At 39.6% G+C, this 18966-nt stretch overlaps 1 protein-coding gene across 11 annotated transcripts in view; it reads right to left on the reverse strand.

Moving 5' to 3' along the window:
- The window catches only part of NPAS3 (neuronal PAS domain protein 3), a 625716-nt gene that overhangs the window by 340418 nt on the left and 266332 nt on the right, over positions 1-18966 (reverse strand). For all 11 annotated transcript variants that reach the window (XM_083506523.1, XM_083506522.1, XM_083506519.1 and 8 more), the window contains one exon: positions 7761-7843. In XM_083506523.1, the coding sequence (XP_083362649.1) occupies positions 7761-7843 (83 nt within the window). The remainder of the gene's footprint in view (positions 1-7760; positions 7844-18966) is intronic.

Consider the following 18966-nt stretch of genomic DNA (forward strand, 5'->3'; position numbering starts at 1 on the left):
CCTGTGGAACACCCTCCCACCAGATGTCAAGGGAATAAACAACTATCTGACTTTTAGAAGACACCTGAAGGAAGCCATGTTTAGGGAAGTTTTTAATATTTAACGCTGTACTGTTTTTAACACTTGATTCAGAGCCGCCCAGAGTGGCTGGGGAAACTCAGCCAGATGGGCGGGGTATAAATAATAAATTATTATTATTATTATTATTATTATTATTATTATTATTATTATTATTACCACTCCAAAAGAGGGACTACTTTTTGTAGCTGAGGAGGGAGTGCTAGTGCATAGATAGCTCACAGCAGAAGGTGGTGTGTGTGTGTTTGTGTGTTTTGAACATAATAAAGATTATAGGCCTACAACTCCATGAGAGTCATCCTTTGAGAGCTACTCACACCACATGACAGAGCCTTTATTGGGCTCCTAGAACTGGAATGGGAGTGCAGTGAAATTAGAGGAGCAAATAAGAGGTAGATTGGGGCTCAGCCAGACTTCCTTTTGTGCCATGTTTTCCAGGTGCAGCTCTGAGCTTTCCAGGTCCAAGCGTGTTATTTGTTGTCATGCCACTTTCCCTGGGGAAACCCGTTGTTGATCGCTGAATCAGAACAAACAGCAATGGGTTTTCCTCAGAATGCCGTTTGTTCTGATTCAGCAATAAGCAGCAGGTTTTCCCAGGAAAAGGAGTGGGACATTAAAAAAAACAACACCCAGGCCTGGACCTGAAAAACACGGATCTGTGCCTGGAAAATGTGGCATAAAATAAAGTCTGAATGAGCCCTTAGTCTGAGCCCTTTTCATAGAAAATTGCTGTGGGAAAGCCTGGGAATAGCAAGCCAATTACACTGGTCTGTTTTACAAACCTGCACAACTTGGTAGCATCACAAAGCTACATGGGCCAGGGATGGGCAACTTGGGCAATTTGCAAGGGGCCCCTGTCTTGGTTCTTGAGTGTACCATTGTTCACCAATGGTGAGTGAATGCCACCTAAGATTTCCAGCAAGGTGCTGCTGGAGAGTAACTTTCTGTAGCAGTTACCACAGGAAAAGCTGTAGGAGTGGTACAAGGCCAGGCCTTAAGGGAGGAATCCTGAGTAAGTAGAGGGTTAGCAATAGGCGAAAATCAGAAGACCTGTGAGACTAGTAAGGAAAAGGAAGCTCTGCTAGAAGGGGGCTTAGATCTGGAGAAGGTACTCGGGAGAAGCACAAGACCCATGCTCCCTTATACTCCCAAACAAGGGCTGCCCATGAAAATTTGCAGTCCATGCATGCAATAATTCTCACATGTGGCCCCTAGCTTTGTACACACATGCATGGGTCCTTGTAGGGGGCAGAAGCAGGGCCCCTAACATCACACCTGCCCTAGGCCCCATAAACCCTCTGGGTGGGCTACAAAGCTGGTCATGATGGCAGGCCCAGGGTACTATTTATCTTTGGGCTGGCCTTGCACAGGATGCACAGATAATAGGATGTGCAAGCTATCTTGGTCATACAGTGAAACAAAGACATGTCATCCATCTATACCCAAAACACATCCAACATGATAGTATTGCACCAAGCAAGGTACAACATGTGTAACTAAATAATAATAATAATAATAAATGCTGACATCCTTTCAATGGCTCCTGAAGATGTCGTCTTTTCCAAGGAGTCTTTGGTTTAACTATTTCCTGAGCAGCTACGCCTAAGCATGGGTAACTCAAAGAATCACATATCCTGTTGACCTCCACTTCTTTTTCTTTCCCACCTCTGCATCACCCCCTCCCACATGCTGAATTTTCTATTGTAAGCCCCTTGGAACAGGTACCCATTCTTTTTTACTGATGCACCCTGGATGTAGGCAGAATTTTTCCAATGGTCTATCGAGGGTGAATTTGTATTTCTAATATGTTTTCTAGTTAACAGCAATGAAAAACATAAAACCATTACCAGAGCTGGCATCAATGCATAGCGCTGATATATATCATATCTAAATGACTGATGGTTTTCTCTGGAATGGAAAAAGCAGATATGATGTACTCAGAAACCTGTGCTTGAAATTGATGATGTATATACAATTTTCAGAGTTCCTTTCATCTTATAGTATAATGTATATACAATTTTCAGCGTTCCTTTCATCTTATAGTACAGGAGGGCATTGGTTATCTGGCTAGAATCCTGAATGGAAGCCGTTTCATTAGGGGGTGAGGATGCACTGCAACATTTTCCAAAGTCTCATTAGCCATGATAGTTAAATTGAACCTCCATATTCAGATGCAGGAGATGCTAGGGACAAACCACCAGAGAGGGGTGCTGCCTTCATGCTCTTCTTATAAGCATGGCTATTTTTAGAAATAGGATACTGGGTTAGACGGACTCTGGAGTCTTATGTGCAAGATAAATGAGTGAAAAAGGGAGTCTAGAATATATGTTCAAGAGCATATCACTGACCCTGTCCCAGCATCACTGCATGTGCTGCCTTTGATGTATGGGTTTTCAGCTATATTTGCATAGGTGTTCTGTGCAGTTGGGATCCCTGTGAAATTGGGGGCTCCAACTGCATGGAGAACCTAAATGCACACAATGGACCTCTTTTTGTAGGATGTGTGAGATTCGGAGCCAAAGCCAATGGCAAAGCCCTGATCCTCCTCCATCCATTTACCCTACACAAATGGAGAAGGTGTGAATAGAGCTTTCTCCTGCTATACTATGGCTGTTCTTATAGGAATGGGGAGATTAAGAATAGATTGTGTAGCGTTTTGGGGGGAAACAGCATGGTCTCTTATAAATACTTTGCTCTAACACACCCTTTCTCTTCCTTTCTTTTCATCAATACCTTCTAGTTCTTCCCTCTGTTGTGATCAAAATTATTATCTACCCCTCCCTTTAATTCATATTGCAGCCTCTTCTGGTTGTTCAGTTGTCTCCCATGCTAGGTGGTTTTGATTCTTCTTTCAGATATCACTGCTGCTATCTGTTCATCAGATCACTGCTTAAAGCAGAGCAAAGAGAGGGAGTAAAGTGGGGTGTCTGCTAAACTTGTTCTGTTCTTCAGAAACTAATAACTTCCATATTCTTAACTACTGTTGGTCTAGCTTAACCTCTCTGTTCTACATGCTTGCATCCCAATAGCCTTTCCTGGCCAAGGAGGACAATTCTTCACTTAATATGGTAACATCTGCACTGTTTTACAATGGTGCTACATACAGAAGAGGGACAAATACCATCAACAAAATTGCATTAGTCACCGGTGCACTAAATCTTATTTTCAAATGATAATTAACTTCGTCTCTGAAAAGTCCCCACCCCTCTACCAATAGCCATATTTATTCAACGCTAAACATTCTACTATAGATACAGGACTCATATCAACATTAATAACATCTTAAGGATAGTGTTTATCCTTAAGCAGTTTTAAGGTTAAGCACTATTGTGTACCCATTAGCAAGTTTGTCATGTTTATGAAAAACAAAACAAAAAACCAGCGCTTCAAATTGTGTACATTTTAAGCGGCCATACCATAAACTTCACTTTTGATTGTTTTACAGTATAAAATTCTAAGGTATCCTGTTTGGTTTAAGAAATTTGAAAAGCAACTTATTTAAATATGCGGAATTATCTTGAGTTGTTCATACGTGAACTTAAAAGCCGTGCAACACAGGAAAATTAAGTAATTATGCCTCCAAGTTATTTACTGCAATTAAGCTCATTTATCATATGCAAATTAGTGCAAACTGGTCTCATTAGCTACTAAATTACTCAATATGAGCTGAACAATGTAGCACTCCAGTTTGTAATGAAAAATCCCTGTAGAGGCAAGCAGGATCAATTAAGCTAATTTGCATATGCAAATATATCATCTAACTTTTACTTTTCCCTATATTTAATCCTACAATTTCTGGTCATTCTTGATTATCTAAAAAGGATGGGGTCAATCACCATCTTCATGATATCTTAGTCATGCAGTTGCAACTAGAGGAGAGGTCCTGTACAGGTTGCTGCATTCTATGCAGACATTTAAGCCTAGTTTATCATAAGATTATTCAATAAAATATTTTAGCATTCATGCAGGAAGAAATTGCAGACTATCCAACCCCAAACCCCAATTTTAGCCAAAGAATTTTAGCCAAAAGTTGAAAGTGTGATATAAAGAGACAAATCCACTAGGATGTCTGAATGAAGTTAAAAACTTTACACTCATTAATTAACTGGTCTTTATTCTGAACAAGCTATTCCAATTATAAGTTCACCAACATTTTTCAGCTGTACAAAATATGCAATTTCCTTTTCTTGTTTTATAAAAAAAAAACTTATGCCTTTTGCCCCAAAGCTGCTGTGATTTTCATTTTGATTGTATATTTGCTTTTGACACTGCCTCTCAAATATTCGACTGAGTAACACTGTCCTCCTAAAGAATCTAGATGTAAAATAATACAAAATGCTGTTTTATTTAATTTTTTATGACAAATTTAAAATTAGATTCATCAGGTTGAACACTGGTCATTGGCTGTAATAATAGACAGACTGAATGATTGATTAGGTGGCTGTCAGCAAATTCATCATATCATCATAATGAGAGGATCTGTTCTTAGCAGATATTTATCTGTCTGTCTGAATGCATTTATATATGCAAAGATAGGTAGGTATGGGATTAACAGATAGGGAAAGCCTTCTCCCGAGAGAAAATCTTGGACATTCTCTTACGTCTGAAGGCAGTATGGGGAAGTTTTTTTAAAAAATGTTTTTAAATGTTTTATTATGTTTTTATATATGTTGGAAGATGCCCAGAATGGCTGGGGCAACCCAGTAAGTTGTGCGGGGTATTATCAGTAAAATTATCATTATGGAATGAGACATCCCTATTTTCATTGGATAAATGTTGGACGATATGGTGAACATTGGGAGACAGTCCTATGCGAACTCTTTCCAAGTTCGGAAAAGCTGTTTTGGAATAAGATCAGATTTACTGATCACTGCTGGCAATTAGGGTGGTGGGAGTGGTAAGAGAAAACCATTAATGTCTGTGAGAAGTTCTAGTTAGGGAGAAGTTTTGAGTCCCACTGCAAAGCTTCACAGCAGTGATCTGCTCCTGGGGCTGGAGAGCCATGCAGCTGTGGCGGAACAGGGTCCATTTCATTGGCAGAGCATCTGCTTAGCACATATAAGGCCTCAGGTTCAATCCCCAGCATCTTCAGGTAAGGCTGGAAAAGATTCCTGCCTGAAATTCGAGAGAGCTGTTGCCAGTAAGTTTAGACAATACAGAGGTAGACAGACCAAAGGTTTGGTTCAGTATAAGCCCACTTGCTTTGTTCCCCTGCCCTCCAATCTATCCCCCTAACTAATTCTGCAAGAAGCTTCTACTCTCACACCTTGATCAGATGTAAGTGCAAGTTAAAGGAGGGCAGGCACATATGTATGCTGTAAAAGAAACAAGCAAAAGTCTAAAGGATAATTTGTGACATACTGTGCATAAGTTTCGTAGGCCAGAATCAACTGTCAGATAAATGACCTAGATCTGCACGCCAATGAAAGAGCCACAATATATTAGTTAGTCTTTGAGATGCCATGAGACTCTTAGTTATACGGTGGTACCTTGGTTCTCAAACTTAATCCGTTCCGGGAGTCCATTCAACTCCTGAAACCATTCCAAAACCAAGGCAAGGCTTCTGATTGGCTGCAGGAGCTTCCTGCACTCAGGAGGAAGAAGCGTCAGAAGTTCGGCTTCCGAAAAACATTCGCAAACCGGAACACTTATTCCGGGTTTGTGGCATTCAGGAGTCAAATTGTTCGTCAACTAAGCCATTCAATAACCAAGGTACAACTGTATTCGGGAGCTTGGGCTCCAGCAGGTTTCCCTATTGGCACCATTAAGTTTCTGTGCTTTGCTACAATCTGTTATATAGCATGCTAAAATAATACACAGCATTTTCAGATTCTCTTTATCAGTTTGCATCCAATTATGATGTCATCCAGGTTCTTTTTTTATTGTTAGCCTTCTCTACATGTCACTTAAAAACCTTTGGGTTTTAAGTTGGATAAAAATTAACTGGAGCAATTTTAGATGTCCAGTGCTGTCCAGGAGGCCACTCCTTAATATATATTAGGTATAATAATAATGGTAAGGTAAATACAGAAAAAACCCCACCATGAAATAAATCTAGCTACCAATATAGATGATAAAATACTTATAACTTCCCACATTTCAAATGACGCATTCTATCTTCCTCTAAAAGTCTACAATAAACACGACTGTAAAGAAACATCAAATAATATTCAATTAAAATTCTATCATAATCATCTGAGATGCTTCAATAAGGTCAGGATGAACAGTACACATTTTGTAAATAGCACTCTGATGAGTTGTATACAAATCTAATTTAATTAGCACTTTCTAAATCTTTGTAATGATGCAAAATATGGGCACAATCCAAGCTCTTTAAGCACTTTTAAGTGTTGCTGATTTAGCAGCACAGAGGTAAGCAGCTCGAGTTCTCCTATTGAAATCAATGTGGCTTAAAAGTAGCAAACTTTGGCTGTATTGTACCCTATATGTTAATACGTTTTCATAACAAATTAAACAGATTACACAACAGAATGACCTGAAAGCTTTAGCTCATTTATCTTTTCTTAGATATCAACAAGGTAACAACGCAACAAAATCCCTGTGCTATATGCCAGACATCATATGCAATCTTTATATGTTTGATACGATACATTATCATGATCCGCTGGCAGAATAAGAGCATGCAAGTTAAACTTGAACCAAGGTCACACAAATAACAAAATCACTTAATTCACAATCTCAGCATCCTAGAGAAGCTCATGCGGCCAATAGTTTTGAATCATTTTTAAATTGCCTCTAAACTTTTCTCTAAAGCCATAATGAAGCTTTAAAACATGGACATTACTCATACCGGTTCTGAAAGCTGCAGCTGCATAATGCAGGACAACAGTCTCCCCATCCTATCAGTTTACAAAGAATATTTCTTATTGCTGATATGTTGTCTCCCTTATCTTAAGATAGCATTCCATTTTGAACAAACTGATTAAGCGAGCATAAGCTTCTGATAAACAGTGGTTATTTTCAGTGCAGTGAAAGAGCCCATAATCAAGTTAATTTTAAAAAATATCTTGACTAGCCTGACAAATTATGCCCATTTTGATCCTATTGCTTGGATTGTGATTCTGTTTAGGCTTCTTGTGTCATAACAAAACCGCAACACATGCACAGCGCATAAGCATTTGATAATCTGTTTGGCACATACTACCTAAGAATGTCATGAAATTTTGGGGAACACCACACTGATTATCTAGTACATCTAAGATCTAGAGGACATGCTATCTTCTAAAGAAAGATAACTATCGTTTTGAATGTGACAGTCAACAGCAGTAAAAAAAGAGAAAAAGGTGCTGGAAAACTAAAAACAGGAGGAGAAAATCAAAACCCAAAATGTGAACAAGACAAAAAATATATAAAAATTGTTTTCATAAAATAGTGATTTATACTTAAACAAATGCACACAAGCATTTGGGGAGCCAACTGCTACTTCACAGTGCAATACGACTAAGTTGTACATATAATACTTGCCCTCCCTCTCTCATTAACATTCTTTCAACCATGGCTTTCTAAAAAGGAAAAAAAAAATGAATTTGTAAAAAAAACCCAAAACTCATCATACAAGCCGCAATAACATCACACAGTAGCCGAATAATTGACAGAACTCTTAGATCTCATTACTAAGTATACTTAACTTTCGTTTTGTTTTGTAAAGCCATTGTTTTTACCTGTAAAATGTGGCTTCCCAAATGTGACTCAAATACTTCAGTGGCAAGTGCACTGGGGCTTCTCCTGCGCTGGGCACCTATAACTGAATAAAAAAGCAATTATGTTGCAATCTCTACACATTCAGTCACAATGCATCCCTGATCTGAGACCAATTTATTGTATGTATTATTCATTAAAACGTTTCGTTCAATCTCACATTTGAAAATCACTATTAAATAAAACATTTGGGGGAACGCCACACAGCTCACCAGAACCCTGGTTCTCCACTTGCCCCTCAGTGTGCAGGGAGCACAACTGGTCGTTGCAGGGAATGGGTCACAATGTGCATGTCTTCATATCCTTGTTTAGCTCTCTTCCTCTGCTTGGCCATATTGGATGAGCTCCTAAACTCACAGGGCTTGGCACAGCAGTGTGGGAAGGCTCAAAAGACAAGCAGCAGTATAGATCTCCCATTTCCATCCTGATGATGTGCTTATGTACACGACTGTGTGTGCACAAGGAAGAGGGAGTTGTGGGGAAACAGAGCTCTATGGGGGTCCCCCTATTCCTGAGTACTGTGAATATACAGGGAAGAATCATTATTGACAATAATTTCTTGTTAAGGATTTGGATTGAAATAGTGAGATTGAATGGGGGGGGCGCGGTTTCTAAGGGTCTAGGATTTGAACAGTCTTCTTCTTCTTCTTCTTCTTCTTCTTCTTCTTCTTCTTCTTCTTCTTCTTCAAAACAGAGCCTTTGTGTAAAGGACTCCATCTCAGGGATCACACCAGCAGAAATATTTTGAGGACAGGACTGAATTAATGCGAATATGCAATAAGTCCAAATAACAGTATGATACATGTTTTGCAAGTCTATGTATCCAAAGGGATCTGTGGATGTACAAAACATTTCTAAAATCAGCAGGGATGCCCTCAGACTAAGGGTCAAACTCTATGCAACATTAAACACATGCTTGATAATGTGTGTCATTCTTTCATTAAAACAAACAAACAAACAAACAAACAAACAAACAAACAAACAAACAAACTTTAAATAGTAGCCATGGTGAGGAATGAGACAGACCAGGATTCAAGACAATGGTGTTTGAGATGGTGAGCAAACATTTCCTCCCATGATGTGGTCTCAGGGAAAATTCTTCCGCCACCAAACCACAATTCAGCCTGGAAAAGAAACAGTGGAAATGGCTGCTTCTGTCCCATGCCAAATAACAGCTGTGTCTGCGTGTTTGTGACTAAAAGCAGCCACAATGAAAGAAACTCACAATACCAGACAACACATTTAGTCTCTAAGTTTTTTGGTGCTAATATAACCTGGGCATTGCCCCCTCTCTTTGTTTTATCACGGCTACATATTTTGTCTCAACCCTGTGTCTTAAAAGCCAAGGATCTAGCTCCCATCTAAAAATTAGGGCCAGGAGTTTTTAACTCTTTTTCTGACTGACAGAGAAGCAACCAGTTGCTTTCCTCCTGACTAAGGCTCATATTTGCAAAAGGAAGCTGGATCTGGCTGGAACATAAGTTGAGTGGCAACTGCAGTGGTGGATAGGGGAAGAATTGAGTGCTCTGTCTTGATTTGCACAAAACAAGCAGGGCCAGGATTTTAAAGAAACAAGGTTGAGATGGAAAGTGCAGTTCTTCCCTGAGTTGCAATGAATGTCCTTCTGAAGAACTTCCTCTTTCCATGCCCGATGACACTATAAAGGCTGCTTCCTCTCCCACAAAAAAGGTACAACACAGGGTGCATTTGTTCAAAGCAAATGAAGTAGGTGAGCAAGGCTTGTCACTTTGCTAATCCCAACAGCTATATGTATCTTGATCAGGGTGGGGGAAGGGGGGTGCCAATTTTCTTTCTAATTTCACACCTTCATTTCCTATGCTTGATGCATTTCCCCCAAACTGTATGTTACAACCATTTAGAGAAAGATTTATTCAAAAGCCAGGACAGCCAGAATGCACAAGAAGAAACAACATTTCTGGGAGTGCTAATGGAGAGAAGTGAAGAGAGCTGTGCACCAAGATCTCTTGCAACGTCAAAGAAGATGCCATCACACAATGCACAGCTCTCAAAACACACTGTCAGAGAGTTGCCCTCCCCATACTGAGCATCCTGAATGATTCACCGCAAGAAATTTGGATCCAACCTCTTGGAACATGTGGTGCATCCATTCGAAGCAGCAAAACTGCTTTGATCATACTACCAGAGTACAAATGTGATAGGAGCCTAGTTTTGATGCAGCACCCCCACATTCAAAACTATTTTATTTCCAAGTATTAATTGTGGTGAAGATTTTAAAACTATATGCAGTGGATCATTAAGGGGTGCGCAGACAAAGAATAAAACATTGTATTACAGAGTTTGATTTCACGTGATCCCCTGACACTGCATGAAGACACAAAACGAGGTGTCACAAACAAAGGAAGTTTGCTCCTTCACCTTATAGAGAGAAGGGAGACTATGGCTAGCTGGGACTCATGCTCAGTTAAGGACATAGAGCTCTTACGTGTGTGGGCTTCCACTTCTGTGGAAAATATATGCTTACAAACTCCCTTGGCAGTGAACAGAAAAGGCCTTGTGTGGGTGGAGGCTTCAAGTATTCACTTTCATGTCTACAAGGAATTCCTAGACCCAAGTGAAGGTTTCTAGCGTGTAGAATGCTGTTCTAATGGAATCTAGTCTTACTACCAAATGTTTAATTACACAACCCATATAATGTGAGGCACTTAGCAGCAAGCCCAAACATAAACGCACCTTATATAAGCAGGAGTTATTGTAATACATAATGTCTTGTTGGTACCAGTCTGATTATCAATCAATCCAGTGAAAAGAAATTTTAGAGCAATGATTTGTAATGCGCTCTATAATATCAAACGTCAAATCTGATCTCTGCACACAAAGACATATGACACCTACTGACAGGAGACTGGGGATATTGGTTTAGAAGTGTAACATTACGGATGTTACATGTAATTTCTTTGCAGGAAGCATTGCACTGTTTATATTGAACAACAAATTTACTGCTGGAGTAAAGTAATAGCCAGCAAAATTAGAGATGGTGAACCAACACTTTGTGTCATCTTCATCTGCACTTAGAAAGGAAATCAAGGTCATATATAAAACCAGCTCAGTCTTTCTATTTTATATAGGAGTATTTATTGAAATAGTACTTTGGGAGAAAAACAACAGATTTTTTTAAAACGTCAGAATCATTCATTTCATAGAGGGGCTGAACAGAAATGTCACAGTAGTGCCTTGTTTCAAAGTAATCTCTTTTATTTTGTCTTTTCGCTCTACAAGATGATTTCCACTTCTCTGATCTTGAGTCATTTTGCTCTTCCCTGATTCCGTCACTCATTCCCCCCCCCCCCCAAGATAAATTAACTTCTGCAGTTTCAAGCATTTTTGGTGAAGTGCAACACAACTTCACAGCATATTAAATTAGATTTAGTAGGGTTGCCAGACACGAAAACAAATGGCCTTCCTTCCCTTTTCAAGACCTTTCACTATAAACTCTATCCCCCATAAGAAAGCATTAAAAAAAAAACCACAGTCAAAGAAATCCTTTCTTCTTTTGGTTTGTTGAGAAAACCTCCCAACACTCTTTTTAGTTGCCTGTGGAAACTGCATGTTTGTTTAGGAAAGCTTTCACTCTTTTGATACAGCAGTATCCTGGGAAGGATGGTAGGATATTAACATCAAGTCTGAACACTGTTATAGAGCATCAGACTACACTAGCTTGTAAAGCAGAGAGACCTAAATCTGTTGTCTTGATACCCACCCCCCTGCTTCTGATCCCTAAGGTTCATGTTTATGACATTTGCAACATCTGCTACAAATGCTGAGGTAAGTCAGGCACAACCTTATTACTTCCAATCTAATGCTCTCTTAATCCACAGGGCTTTTGTATGCCACAAGTATGTCAAGAACCACAGGATCTACATGGGGAAGGATGCAATACATGCATTTCTGAGATTCACAGTCCATAAAGGCATGATGTTGTAGTTTTAAAGTCCTTTTAAATCTACTGTCCCCTTTGACCACAATTCGTCACTCCCTCTAGTGCACGCCCCTCACCTCAAAAATAAAATAATTATTACAGATATTATGACATTTCCAGCACACATGCCAAATGCCTGTGTGGCATAATTTAGCTTATTACTGAAGGATGTCTTTTTAAAAAATGTTAATGACATTTTAGTGAAAACTTGTAAACTTTTGAAAATTTCATTTTTTTAACAACTTGTCATTTTTCAGCTAGAATTATTTTGTTTATGTGTTTATATTAAAATGTATGGGTCCCATTTCTGCCCTTAGGGCCCCCACAATAGCATACAATCCTATTGGGGATGTGGGTGGCACGGTGGTCTAAACCACCAAGCCTCAGTCTTGGGCTTGCCAATCCTAAGGTCGACAGTTCGAATCCACACAAAGGGATGAGCTCCTGTTGCTTTGTCCCAGCTCCTGCCAACCTAGCAGTTCAAAAGCATACGAGCACAAGTAGATATAGAGGTACCACTGCGGTGGGAAAGTAAATGGTATTTTCATGTACCATAAGTGATTTAGTCATGTTGGCCACATGACCTGGAAAATCTGTCTGCTGACAAATGCCAGTTCCTTCGGCCTGAAAGCAGAGACGAGTGTCACACCCCATAGTCAAATTCGACTGGACTTAACCGTCCAGGGGTCCTTTACCTTTTACCTTACAATCATATTGAAAAACTGGGCCCAAACTAACAAAATAAATTTCAACAAGAATGTTGTACACCTAGGCAGGAAGAATCAGGTACACAAATATGAGATGGTGGACACCTGGTTTACCAGTAGTACATGCAAAAAGGACCTATCTAGTGGTCTTAGTAGACCGCAAGCTTAACATGAGTCAATTTTCTTCCCAGCCTTTGTTGCCATTAACTTTTCAGAATGTCACATTTATGTGTGTAGGTTTTTAAAGACATTATGATCACTGACATCAGCTGAAATTTGTACTCTGGATTTTTTAAATAATAAGAAGAAGAGTTTGGATTTGATATCCCGCCTTTCACTCCCCTTCAGGAGTTTCAAAGCGGCTCACAATCTCCTTTCCCTTCCTCCCCCACAACAAACACTCTGTGAGGTGAGTGGGGCTGAGAGACTTCACAGAAGTGTGACTGGCCCAAGGTCACCCAGCAGCTGCATGTGGAGGAACGGAGACGCGAACCCGGTTCCCCAGATTATGTGACTACCGCTCTTAACCACTACACCACACTGGCTCTCAATATTAAATATTTTTAAAAACACAGATGCAGCTAGGATGCATCAACAGAAGTACAGTGTCCCACTCTCTTCTGCCTTGATCAAACTACACCTGAAATACTGTGTCCAGTTCTGCACACCACAATTTAAGAAAGGTATTGACAAGCTGGAACGTATGCAGAGGAGGGCAACCAAGATTATCAAGGATCTGAAAGCCAAGCCTTATGAGTGAGTTGGGTATGTTTAGCCTGGTAAAGAGACTGAGGGGAGATATAATAGACATTTTCAAGTATCTAAATGGTTGTCACATGGAAGATGACTCCTTCGGAAAATGCTGGACTCTCCTTCCTTTTAAGCACAGGGTTTAGGCAGGGGTTTTTAAGCAGAGGTTGTATGGCCGTCTGTCATGAATGCTTTAGTTGTGATTCCTGCCATGCAGGGGGTTGGACTAGATGACCCTCAGAGTTCCCTCCATCTCTACAGTTCTATGATTCTAAAAAGAGAATAAAAGTGGGGTCATGGAGGAGTATTTTCATACAAGAGAATGTGCCGGGCAATGCCAACCCAGGAGCAGAAGGAAGCAAAGAGGTACAGAAAAATAGCCAATATATGGAGATAGCAGAAAGGGGAAATGGATCAAACAAATAAATATTAAATCAAATGGGAGGTCATCTGAAAAGGGGGGTTTCAATGGAAAGTATGGAAATGTAACTATTGGCATGGCACCAAGAAGTGATGTACTACATGGTTGTGATAGAAATGCAAACAAAGACATCACATTTCTACAAATAACCCCAAACCTCCCTTGTCATAAATTATCGCAACTTTGCTTCCCCCTCCTTCCCCCTTGATGCATGACATACTTCTTGATGAGCCATAAAGACAATTATGTCATCTACTTCTTGTCCATTATAACGTTTGGCTCTGTTTTTGTAATCGTCTATAAGAGTGCCTTCCGTTTGCCAAGAAAACAATCAAGCAACTGTTGATTGGAAACCATGCAAACAACCCATTATATAGCAGACTGCAGTATGTGTTTTACTATGTGAGAGGTGTGGTAAATATCTCTTATACCTCCACTATCTTCAGGAGGCAGCGAACATCCACTACTGTGTCTTTGTAGTCAATGAACTTCTGCACACAATGAAATCCTGGTTTGATGAACCGTGATATATAGGAGTTCTGTCTACCCCTTTTGATCACAGTTCGCTCCTCCCTTTGTGCGAGCTGAGAAACAAGCCAGCAAGCCACAGTTAACCATACCTTCCCATTATGTTTCAGCCAGCAAACTAGGATTAATGGCTTTCCAGCAAGCCAGGACATGAAGCCGTAATTTAAAGCTGATTTACAAATCTTACAGATTTGGAAGCCATTGCCATAGTTTCCAATCCACATGTCATGGAAGCTGAGGTTACCTGTAGCTCAAATATGAAGGGAGGACTGTAGCAATGCTCTGTAAATGCTTGAACTCTGTTGGCTCCTCAAACATGATCATGCTCTTCCATGGATAACGTGAATGGCTCTGCTACTCAAAACATTCATAGAATCATAGAATCATAGAGTTGGAAGAGACCACAAGGGCCATCGAGTCCAACCCCCTGCCAAGCAGGAAACACCATCAGAGCACTCCTGACATATGGTTGTCAAGCCTCTGCTTAAAGACCTCCAAAGAAGGAGACTCCACCACACTCCTTGGCAGCAAATTCCACTGTTGAACAGCTTCACCTTGTTCCTTAAAGAACTGAGTTGAAGGCCCATGGATTGATGGTTTCTGTTAATTTGCTTCTCTTGTCATCCGCCTCATGTCTACCCTACCAACCCTCTTCCTGGTTTATTTGCTTTGAGGTGAACCAATATGTTGGGGCATATTGGCCACCTTGGAAGTAAAGCACATTCAGTTTGCTACTGGACAGTGGCCAATTTATTTTTTCATTTCAAAAACAGTAAATCATATGAAATTACAAATTAATGTTGCCATTATACGGAATCATAATCCAAGCAGATAATTTGCACTGAAACTGGGCCCCCAAAACAACGGAACACTTTACAGTCTTAAAGCCATAACTAAATCTTATTATTGTACTTTATGAATTCTTAATTTTCCTACCATTCAGGCAGGGGAAGTTATAATGAAGGCTAATAAATGAAGTGGGACAATCAATCAACATTTTGAGGAAGAAATATGCATCAGATGCCAAAACTGAACTGAGTATAATTAACCCAAGGTTCTCATAAGAACTGCCTTTGCAACAAGCCAATTATTTTTGCTGGTTTTCCAGATGCTCTTTTATCTATTCATAATGGATTGGGCGGGAAGGCAAAATGTTACTATTTTACCTAAAATAAAAACAATGAAGTTTGAAGAAACCTTCATATTTACATATGTTCAATCCATCACAGATATGGGTTTGAGACACTACTGATGATCCATGGGAATTATTTCAGTCTAGAGGACAACAGAATAAATCGTTTTGTTGATTATTCCAGACTCTGTAGCAATCTTTGGGGTTACTACTAATAAAACTTGACTACATACTACATTAAAAAACTACCCATTGAGTGTACAACTCCTTGAGTGTGTTGGTTTCCTTTTACCAGAGCAAGAGTAGCCTTTGCAGACTGCTATTCGGCTCCTTGGGTGTTGTTATATGTTTGTTTGTTTGTTTGTTTGTTTGTTTGTTTGTTTATCAAAAGCCCTATAATTTAATGACATATGAGAAATAAGGAAATAAAAGGTATTCCCTATATTTCCTTATTTCTCATAAGGAAATAGTGGGTGTTATGTGTTGTTCTTCATGGGGCAACATTTATCTCCAGTGTTTCCTTATCTCCTATAAAGCTACTGGGGGAATTGTCCAGTGGTATTGAACAGGATGTCAGGAATATGGTGACGGCTCCAAAGTCTACATTTCATTGACTGAAATCCAAGAACAGTTATCTCTGTCTTAAATCAGTATATGAGATCATGGTTGAATAGATAAAAGTAATTCAGATGGAATCCAGAGATGGTATACTTCTCTCCCACCCCTTTCTTTGTGCTTTGGGTACAGCCATACATTTAAACATTCAATTTGGGTCTCGGAAAACTCTTCTTATATGAGAATCCACCCACCTATTAAGATCAAAGTTGCCTTAGTCAAGATTCCATTGTTTAATAAAACCTGTTACCCCTTCCAGTTTGGTGTCATCTGCAAATGTGATGGCCATCACCTCAATTCCTTCATCCAAGTTGTTTATAAAGATGCTGAACAACAATGGGCCCAGGACAGAACCCTGTGGCACCCCACTTGTCTCTTTGGGTTTGGTCAGTCAACCAACTACAAATCCACTTAACAGTTACCTCCTCCAGCCCTTATTCTTCCTCTCAAGAATAATATGGAGGACTTTGTCAAAAGCCTTCGTGAAATCAAGATACACTATGTACTTCCCACTTATGCTAGAAAACCAGTTGTTGACCCAATATAAATAATAAACCACTCTCTATTAGCTAACCCTCTCTATTAGCTAACCCATATTACCAAGGGTATGGAAGTTATCTTTTGGTTTGTTCCAAGCCTCTAGCTTCCTAAAATAATCCCAGAAGCATTCAGAATATTGATGCTGCCATTAACAGAAATAATTGTCTTCTGAACGGCATATATTTAGATTTCATTCACTAACAACAGTTCTGCAGAAATGGGAAAAATACAGCATGTAATTCCAAAAACAATCTGTTTCAGTTTCTGGCAGAGAGCTTTAGAATGGAACATGATCCATTTAACCCCCATTTATCTTTTTCTCTCAAACACTGTCAACAAATTCCCTTTTCCTACCACCTACCAAAACTTAAGCCTTATATTTCCCCCCCCCAAATGGTTAGCAGTGGGGAGCAGTGATGGACCAGGACTTGGGGGTCACTATTGAATGGATCTTGGTCCTTCCTGCAATGGTCTCCATCTGACTGGCACATGATAATACAGTGTAGGGCTTCTCCTCACTATTGTAATAGAAGCAGCAAGTTCACACACACAGAGGTGCTGTCCTATTCCCTCTTCCTCAGTTCCGAAGTCTTCTTTATGATAGCTTTGAGGCATTGGTTTACAGTCAGCTAGCCAGATAGTTGGCACAGCTGGAGCTAAGTCAAAACATGGTTTAGCTCCTGGCGGTAGCAGTAGCAACAGCAGAGCAATGCACCCACAATTCTACCCCATGCCCCACCTTTAAGCCACGGTTAAGTTCATTTATGGTTTGATATGACCTGCAAATGAGGCCTATGTATGAGGTGGAAATGTGTCAGCATTCTGCATTTACTTTCATTGAATCTCACCTTGCATGTGATGATGCCCAGTCACCTACTGTAGATTTTATATATGTAGCAGAAATGCACAAGACACTAGTATAAGATTCATGGTGCTATATGAACAGGTTAGCAGGCTATTGCTCCCCCTTCAACACATACATATTTAGAAATATCCCTAGAGTATCCTGCTCAGTCTATTCTATAATGATGATGGGCTTTACCGTGTTTATTGTTAGCCCATCTGGACAACAGATGTGGTACTTAATGGCTGCAGTGTTTCTTATTATAGCCCAGTGAATATTTTTAACTGAGACAATGGTCTGACTGACCAGTCCTTGGAAATATAGAGACTTCTACCTAGTTTACTTATGCAAACACAAGAAAAGAAAACTGATTTAGGATTTATTTATTTATTTACCCATATTGTGGCTGAAGGCTTTGAACAGACCCAGAGCATAAAATTTGCATCAGTCAAGTACTGATCTTGACAAGCCTCTATTGAGTCCATTAAAAGAAGGAAAGCTGCCTGAATTTCAAGCTTGGAGGCCTCTAATTACCTCATGCTTAAATTTAACTACGAAACTCAGATAAATTGCTGCATTAAAACTATAGACGATTCTCCACCTGATTTGTGCTGGTGAATCTACAACTATGTGATGCTGATCCTAGTGAGACATCTGCACAACCTTAAGGGGTTAAATTTGAACCTATTTCTAAGCAGCATAGAACGGTGATTTAGTTTCACTGATAAAGCTATTGGAGATTATCTTGGCTGAAAAGCAATACGGCTATCATAGTCAAAAAGAACACTGGTGGAACTGGAGCATCATAGTTGATGAACAACATATCTAATCAGATGTAAGTCCCATTGAGTTGAATGAGCTTTATTCCAAGAAAAGTGGGTTTAGGATTGCTGTCAAAGTCACTGACTACTGTATTGTATTTGTACAGTGCAATCCCATAGATGACTACTAAGAAGTAAGCCCCACGGCGTTCAATAATGCATACTCCCAGATGATTGCAGCCTTAACCTTTTAATTCTTATTTTGTAATTGTTTAGTTGGTAATTTGAGCATTTCTTGAAAAGATACTATATAAGACTTACAGACAAATTAAAAGTATATGAGTGGCATCCAACTAAGTCATACATAAAATGGGAATACTCTAAGAATGACCGGTGCTGAATACCACCCATTTCCCCCCCCACTGTGTTTCGGTTTTTGCCCGGTCTGTTACATTCCTCAGCTAACAGCTGCTGCATATGGGAATGAAGGGGTAGGTTTATGCAGAGGTGTAACTTATTCTTGTACCAATCTGAAAAGCCCCATCTGGAATCCCACGGTATCCCAGTGTCATTAATGTGTGGGATAAATTAACAGCAAAGACTATGTTCCTAACCACCAGTGTGTTAACTTAAAACTGTACATGTAGCCAGACTAAAAATGTTCTGTTTAACTAATTGCTAAAGATGACAAATGCTGAAAATAAACCTAACTATTCTGCCATTAAAAACATCCATATTTTATCCAGTGAAAACCACATAGCAGTAGTTTTTCCATGCCAATATTATCCTGGGCTATTTATCTAGTTACAAACTTCTACAGACATGAAATATTTTAAGAAGTTCTCTGGAAATGGCCTGAGGTAATTTCAAACTTAACAGACCCTGTCCCACCAGAGCTCATTACACTGAATTT

The sequence above is a fragment of the Podarcis liolepis genome, assembly GCF_965112155.1.
Source record: "Podarcis liolepis genome assembly, chromosome: 1".
Lineage (NCBI taxonomy): Eukaryota > Metazoa > Chordata > Lepidosauria > Squamata > Lacertidae > Podarcis > Podarcis liolepis.